Source organism: Cyprinodon variegatus, unplaced genomic scaffold (genome assembly GCF_000732505.1).
Source record: "Cyprinodon variegatus isolate N-32 unplaced genomic scaffold, C_variegatus-1.0 Scaffold187, whole genome shotgun sequence".
NCBI classification, from domain to species: Eukaryota; Metazoa; Chordata; class Actinopteri; order Cyprinodontiformes; family Cyprinodontidae; genus Cyprinodon; species Cyprinodon variegatus.
Window position 1 is genome coordinate 1,094,429 of NW_015150640.1, and position 8,220 is coordinate 1,102,648.

Sequence of the window (8,220 nt, forward strand, 5' to 3'; positions counted from 1 at the left end):
ATGCTGCAGACCAACAGGAAACCCACTGATGTCCTGTTTACTGCCAGAAGCTGCAGGTTTATCCCATAAGCATTAGGCTGAACTTAGTGGGTGGGAAATTACCGAACCATTGATTAAAAGGGAAAAAAAAAAAACATGTATTCAAAAGTGCAAAACCACTGCTCATCAGGCTTCCTGGTCTGCTGGTACGCTTTTCACAAGTGAGTCAAAACAAAACAGCTTCACAAATATTTATTTTTAAAAAAGTGAGTAGAAATTGACAGAACATTTCACAAAAACATTTTAAAAAAAAACAAAAAAAACCTACCCTGATGGGTAAGAAGTAAAACTGGTGTTAAGGCTTTTCTGAGATGTTTTCATGTCTGCTTTTGGGCTGCAGTCTCCATCAGGTGGTTTACCACAGAACGGAGCATCACCAAAGAAAAGCTCCTCTCACTGAAAGTATCAACGCTTCTTCCTCTTCAGCTCCGTTCTACCAAAGCAAAATTAGACTAATTGTTTTCAGCAATATGGGGTTAATATTAGAGCTCTTTTGGGGGGGGATCTGGCTCATGGTGACTTTCAGGAGAGGGAGGGCACTAGTGATATCTCCAGTGATCATGACAATGTATGAGACCTTGATGTTAGAAGCAACTGCCATCCCCAAGTTAGAAGTTTTCTCTGCAGGAATGCATGTATGAAAAAAAATCCACTTTTTCTATCCAACTATTCCTGTTTGCAACTCTAAAGACAATAGTTTTATTTACTTTTTTTTACAGAGCAACAAGACAACAGGAGAGAAAACTTTTTTTTCCCATCAACTGCATCAAACGTGAAGAAAAAAAAACCAAGGCATTTCTCTGTGGTAAATGTCAATGTTTAACAACTTTAATTTACTTTTCTGATTAAATATAACCAACAACCTATTCAGACTTGCTCAGCTTGTACTCTCGTTTGATTCTAGCGTAAGGACCGATGCTGTCGTCGAACACAAAGTCCCACAGTACCCGGAACCAGGAGGTGTGCTGAGGCAGGGAGTCATAATACTCGGCTGCGATCTTTTTGACCTGCAAAGAAAACACAAGAAAGGCAGCTTAGAAAAGCATCAGGCATTTTAAAAGCTGTAGTGGTGTGAAAAATTGCCCAATGCATTACAGATGCATTTTATTTCACTTTTCTAATCACATTTTAGACAAAGACAACCTGTTTGAAGGTAAAATAATGTAATGTAATGTAATAATAATAATAATAATACATTTTATTTAACAGCGCCTTTCTAGACACTCAAGGTCACTTTACAAATAATACAAAAATGTAAAATAATAAAAGACGATCAAGATCTTGATAAAGTGGTGGTGGTGTTATGGTCGGGGCTGTTACAGGACCTGGATAACGTCACAACTGATGGGGATCATGAATTCCGCTCTCAAACAGAAAATCCTGCTGGGAATTTAATGCTCAGCTAAAGCCGGGCATACACAGAAGAATTTTTTGCCCTTTTCAGGCCGATTCGCCAGTCGTGCAAAAATTTTTCAATCAGGCCAAGCTTCAAATTGATCGTGCATCATGTATTATACGGGGGGTAACAAGGGCTGATTAGCCTCTCACGACCACCTTTCAATCAGGAATCATAAGGTCGGGAGAAAATCAAACTGTTTAAATTCAGCCGGCCATCATAAGATCGCATCAGAGCATCGGGTCGCACAGTGCCAGAACTTCCATTGTGAGCTGTGAACTTTTATCATTGAAAAAGTCACTGAGTTACTTGAAAAGACTAATCAGATATGGGTTGTGCTTGGTTGCCTGGCAACAACTTTTAAGGGTTAGCCCTTTTTTAGGGGAGCTCAGGTTGCTGTAAAGCAGCACTCTGGGTCACGTGTTTCCTTCAGCCACGGATCAGACCCCAGGACTGGGCAAAGAATTGGATTGGAAATATTATCATCATTTAGAAAGATGCAATTTTCTAATTGCAGAGGCCCTAAATTTTAGTCACATTCAATTTAACAGGACTAAGACACTAAATTTTAACCCTTTAAGAGGCAGTAAAAGGTGGGTTTGGAGCCACATAGAAGAGAATAGAGTTGCAGCTAGAATGCAGATCCATGTATGATGCCAGAAGCAAGAACCTTTTCACTGAAAAGTCACATTAAAGTCCTGCATTAATGGAGCCATATTAAAACAAAGAAAACCCCTAATGGCAGCCATTGCCTTCCATAGGTGGCAGACCGCGTTATTAAGGGAAACTGTTTTTTCTCAATTAATAAATTAAGTCATATATAAAAAGCTATATATATATATATATATACATTTTTATTTATTGGTGTTGTCTTTGTCTGATATTAAAATATATTTGACTATCTGAAACACTTTAGAGTGCTAAAATCCCTACATTAAAATTAAAATTAAATGTTTGTTTGTTTTTTTTGTTGTAGGTGTAGATAGCTGTAGGCAGGAAGGATCTTCTGTAGCTGTCTGTTTTGCACCGGATCTGGAGAAGCCTCTGACTGCAGACACTGATGTTGTTTAACCTCTGATGAAGAGGATGCTCAGTTGTTCATAATCGTATTCACTTGATGAAGAATTAACTTTGTGAAATCATCTCTAGAGGTTCTAAAGGAGTTCCTAGAACAGAGTCAGCCTTCTTTATTAGCTTGTTGGGCTTTTTAAAGTCATTTGCTCTGATGCTCCTGAACTAGCAGAGGAAGAAATCAACTCTCCATGGAAAACAAGCCGCGCATCACAGCTTCTGTAGCATTTATACTCTGTGCGGCTTTCCCCCCATTCTGGCTGGACGGGCGTGTAGCACAAGCTGTAAGGTGACATCATCACACTACATGAGGAAGTAGGAAACACAGCCTTTACAACTTTATCAAAGCCTCTTCGTGCAGTTTGGGAAGGAGTCATTTATTTCCTGGGGTTATTCCAAAATCTGCTGATAGTGGTGATATTCATTACAGGATGTGTCTAAATGCTTCCATTTGCGGACCCTCGGCAGCAGGAGCCGCTGCTCAATCTCCATGTTTTCCACACCGATCCGTCTGGGAATTTACTAATTTTCTTAGTTCCTCCGTGCGGAAATTGTGTCTGCACGAAGTACGAGTGGAAGGCCATGGAAGCCCCAGATGACGTAATTTGACTGCGCAGACCTCCTTGAGGTGTCAACCATAAACCAAGCTTTAGGAAGAACAGACTGCTCTGTCCCTTCTTGTAGAAAGCTTCACTGTTGCATCTCCAGGAGTTCTTCCACATCACTGGAACGATCTCCTGGTTCAGGCTAAGGTTGAAGAGAGCAAATCTGTCTTCATAGTCCAATAAATGAGCAGAAGCATTTCTACAGCCCTCTATAAAAGCTTCAGATTATTATTTATGTCATGGAAAAGGAAGCCATGAGCCTCCAACACCTATGCTCATCTTCTACCAATGGGTTAATAGCAGTCACGGAAAATATGACTCAAGTCCAAAGTTTACCTGCTGCTGATGCAATCATAATGGGACACAGAGGAGGAGACTCACTCACCTGAGGTAGTCTACTGCCAGGTATGCTGGGGAAGTCATGGTGCTCCATGTGATACCCTACATTGAAGGTGATCAAGTTCAGTGGTCCATAGTACGAATAGGTCTCATGTCCCTTCAGAAACATGTAATGTTCTGCTATGAAGTGTCCAGAGATGGGATGGATCCCCATGCACAAAATGGATCCGGCAATGAGGTAAACGATGGGCTTCAGCCCCCAGAAATAGAAGATGACTGCATCCACTAACACCTGAACTATTGTGTTCTGGATCTCCATCTGGCCCACTGGTTTAGGATTGACCACCAGCGGTCTTAAAGCGTAGAAGAGTGGCTGCAGGAAGAGCCACAGTAGCTTCCTAGCAGGCGTGCAGAAGAACCACCCCTCCCAGTCTGTTGGGATGTCCACATCTAGCTGGTCGCCCCCCAGATACCGGTGGTGGTCGATGTGGTACTTCTTAAAGGAGGCAGAGTAGGGCACTCCGATGGGAAGGTTGGCCCACATGGCAAACCAGCGGTTCCATTTAGCGTGCTTGTTTCCAAAGGCAACGTTGTGAGAGATGTCGTGAATGGCCAGAGTCAGCGAGTGGTTGATGCAGCCCCCGAAGGCGTAGGCCCAGAAGAGGACCCACTTCCAGGGAAGGTTGTGGACCAAGTAGCAGGCAAGCAGCTGGGTTAGGACCATACCAGACACCACCCACTTCAGCTGAGGGTCTGGACCCATCAGGCTCTTGATTTCTGGGTATTTCGCTGAGAAGAGAAACAGAGAGAGGAAGGATGTGAAAAGGAAATTATTTATTGGTCAAGGCAGCAACACTGGGATTAATTAAGTCAATTTCAAAAGGAGTCCATATTGCCAGGTGCTTATCCTCCTCCCGGGAAAACCTGCTGACAAAAGTAAGCATTAATTAGCAGAGGTGTTACTTTGCTGGAGGACATGACTTGCATGACATTAAACTGCAGCCGTTAAAAAAAATCCACTGACAAAAGAAGCCATTAGTATTGCAACATAACTCTACACCATAGGTATACAAGTTTGGATCTGTAACACTGACCGCACCTTATAGAAAAGAATAAAAGTCAGAGATGTGGTGCAATTAAGTTATGAAAGCCTTCACATGACAGCTAGCATGTCAGGCAGCTTAGATACCAGCCTGTAACTCTCCATCCCAGGAGAGTCGAATGCAAATCCACAATGCTGCTTTGTTTACAGCTTCCCAGTCTCTACGCAAATTCAGCTTCCTCGTGTAAAGTTTTCTCTTGAGTTTGCATTATCAATTATGTCACTGCAATTTCACGTTTTCTGACTATTTTAAGCAAACCCTCTCCTCAAGTTCATGTTTGGTAGGTAAGAATTATTCAATGCTTCATGTTGTTGTAAAAACAATAAATCATGATAAGAGATTATCACAGTGTAGCTGATCAGGGGTCGTTTTTAATCTGCTGCATGATGGGAACTTATTTGAACATGTTGCTTGGATTCAGCATTTAGTGACACATATTTTCAGCCCACTAGCAGGGCATAAAGATAAATGAGTAACCAGCTGCTATAAAAGAGCTGTTTAAACTACCTAATGGATCTTTGTGCGTGCACACACACACAGACACACACAGTGAGGTCATTATTTGGTTTTTACTTCCCCATGCAAGGGAGGCAACCTTTGGTATTACAAATGATTGTTTAAATCTCCAGACTGAGGTATTAAGAGTAAAAAGATTGTTTCAACTGAAATATGCTAGAGTAAAACTTGTTCTGGAGAGATAACATTCAGTAGTTATCATGGGAGACAAAGTATGATGAGTGTTGCAGTAATTTATGATCTTGTGACCTCATAAGATAGTCACACCTCTGACAAATGTCTTTATGATGATAAAAAAGTCTATATGCGAGTTAAAAATGTTAATATTCTGCCGACATGCTGCAAAACAGGAGCTCGATGTATAAGAGCCAAAGGACAGTAAGTACCATGCAGGAAAACAATGAGAAAATGTACTGCCATGCGCATGGGGTTGGTTTATCATAATTAGAGCTAAACATATTGAATAATTAATGGTTTGGAGGTGTTAGAAAATTAAAGACAACACCTTGGAGGTGCTCGTTTTGCAGCAATACGACCACATAACGGCTGGAGAAAAAAAAACAAAAAGCTAGGATCAAATTTACATCAGCAGGTTGCCACCTTGTTAACCTGGGCTTTTTAATTATTAACACCAAATATCAAACAGAACAATAAAAATGCAGTTTTTTAATACGTTTGTAAAGTTCAACAGAGAAGCTGATAAAAAAGATTGATGATTTATAAAGTCTGTTTAAAGGCAGTTTTAAAGGGTTAAGATTTATACACACTAACTCCCCCCAAAGCTTCGCACTGCTGCTCATCATGGGACAATAATGTGTTTTGTTACCTAAGAGGCCTGAGGCGTGTTCACCTGCATGTTATATCAATAAGGGACGCAGTTGGAAAAAATTACACGACAAAGAAGGCTGAAAGAGAGGGCTTAAAAGCTTTATTTGCGCTACATGCTCATTTACTGACGGTCAGCAGCCTGAGTTTGAATAATACCATTCCTTTCATAACTGGGTATCAACACTATCCGCATCCTTACTTCAGGACTGACAGGAGCGGAACAAGAGATGCTGGCCTGAAAGCCCCTAAAAGTGTTTTTTACCTAAAAAAAATCATTAAAAGTGGGGAAACCTGTAGCCAGTTAAAGTCAAAGCAGGAGAATTAATATGAGGCATGTTAATAAATTCAAGTTCTGGTAGAAGAAAATTAACTACAGACTTTAACTGTTAAACTTCCTCATAAAGACACCAACATTTAAAACGATTCATCCACTCACAATGAAACATTGTTTAACATTTCAGGCTAAAATCCAAACATCTCCATGAACCTATTGGGCATGACTAGTAATTTCTGGTATTAGTATTATGATAATTAGTGACAGTTGTTTTAGTAGCAGCAGTTTAACCTTCTGTGTTCGTCTCAGTTCCAGTTAGTTTATGTAAGGTTCACGAAATCTAGTCTAACAAGAGAGAAAATCAATGTGATGGTTTACATCAGTCCATCAGTTACTGGTTGCCATGGTATCAACTAACTGACAAGAGCAGAAAAAACATAACTTGCATCAATAAATGTCAGAAAATATATTTTTTACATTTTTTACAAGTTATACATCTATAATATTGTTAAAATAAAAATATTTTTACGAATATAAAATGCTTGGAGGGAATTCAGTTTTATTTTATTAGAGCAAAAAATGTTTTCTCTGTTTTTTTTTTCCTAATTATATTTCCTAAATAAATAGACAACTCAAATAGGCTAGACAATTTTGTTTAAACTGTATCCTGCTACTTTACAAATTATCTCGAACATTTATCTTCAAGTTTTTTTTTCTTTCTTGTGTTTAAACTGAGCTGCTTTTTTTTTTCCTGTAATGACATCATTTTTTGCATCCACTGTGGACAGATAGCCCGTTAAGCAACAGCTAGTAAACAGGTTTAACCGGATACGTTTTATAAGTAGGGTAAACTGCGGAGCAATATGAAGCCAAGGTTCAGGTTAAAAAAAAAAAAAAAAAGGATAAATATCTTCATTCTGTGTGTCAATTCAAACTTTAGAAGCTCACCTAGGATTTCTTTCCTCCTGGAGGTGTGGGGTTGGTCAGTGTAGACCCACTCAAAGTCTGCTCTCCCACCTGTCTTCCCCATGGCTCTGCTGAGTGGAATCTGGCGTTGCAGAGTTCAGTGTGTCATCAAAGCCTGGCAGCAGTATCGAGGCACGCCCACGCGCTCACCTCCAAGAGGCTCCGCCCTATTTGTACGCCGGTGCGACGGGGAAGCGGCACCGGTCAAGTGTTGTGGAGATACTCACCTGTGCGAAATATCTTCTATGAATAAAACAAAAAAGTGCCCTCAGTGCATTAAAATGTAAAATAAAATAAAGGTCTGAGAAGTTAACTCTTTTATAAGGAGAGACATTCAAGTTCAATTTTTCAATTAAAAAAATTGACCCCGTTTGTCATCCCATGGAGCCGGCAAACAAAAAGGAGCGGACCCGCCCTGAGGCAAGGTGTGATCTCCAGCACCTCCCTCCCCTAAATGCAGGTAGGAGAAGGGCTCAGGGAATAAATTCATCGTGCACCTGCTCACATGAGTGTAACCTTGCTGTGGGTGTAGCCCACTCAGGGATAAATGGTACAGAGGGGAGGAGTGGGGAACTGATTGTCTGATCTCAATTAGCATGACCGAAAGGTTAATCTCAGCTCTCATTAGAGGCGCTGAAAAAAATATAGAGAAATAACCAATGGCATAACTATCCAGAGACTGCAGTTGCTTAGGGCCCCCCGACCCCTTAGAGGCCCCATCAGTGATACCTAGTAGACCCCTATGCAATTGTGGACTGGGAAGTCTCTTTGCAGACGTAATGGTAAGAAAAATGTCTCTGAGACTGACCACACTGTATCGTATTTATACCCCAACGCATGGCAGATTTCAGCGTGATGGTGAGCCGTTTTAACACGACACCAATAGCAAAGCAGACAGTGGTACTTTTAATTACTATGTTAATAACTGTGTATAGTTCATTAGGCGGTTGGTAAAAAATACGCTCATATAATATGTTTCAAACCACAATAAAGATCTTAAAAGAACTATGCATTTGAGTATTTTATTTTTCACACTACAACTTGGAATCATGGGTAATCCAGAGGTGTTGTACTTCATATTGG

General features: G+C 40.5%; 1 protein-coding gene across 1 annotated transcript; it reads right to left on the reverse strand.

Moving 5' to 3' along the window:
• Positions 1-222: 222 nt before the first annotated feature.
• degs2 (delta(4)-desaturase, sphingolipid 2) lies at positions 223-7,256 on the reverse strand. The gene is made up of 3 exons (XM_015379207.1): positions 7,120-7,256; positions 3,497-4,239; positions 223-1,046 (listed from the first exon to the last, which is right to left on the reverse strand). The coding sequence occupies exons 1-3, from the start codon at positions 7,199-7,201 to the stop codon at positions 903-905; spliced, it is 969 nt and encodes a 322-aa protein (XP_015234693.1). The 5' UTR covers positions 7,202-7,256; the 3' UTR covers positions 223-902.
• Between the last annotated feature and the right edge of the window lie 964 nt (positions 7,257-8,220).

Excerpts from the sequence above, each read along its gene's own strand:
- degs2 (XM_015379207.1), bottom strand. The coding sequence starts at position 7,201 with ATGGGGAAGACAGGTGGGAGAGCAGACTTTGAGTGGGTCTACACTGAC. Across the intron at positions 4,240-7,119 it reads CAGGAGGAAAGAAATCCTAG|CGAAATACCCAGAAATCAAG; the intron begins GTGAGCTTCTAA and ends TTCTCTTCTCAG. Across the intron at positions 1,047-3,496 it reads CTGGCAGTAGACTACCTCAG|GTCAAAAAGATCGCAGCCGA; the intron begins GTGAGTGAGTCT and ends TTTTCTTTGCAG.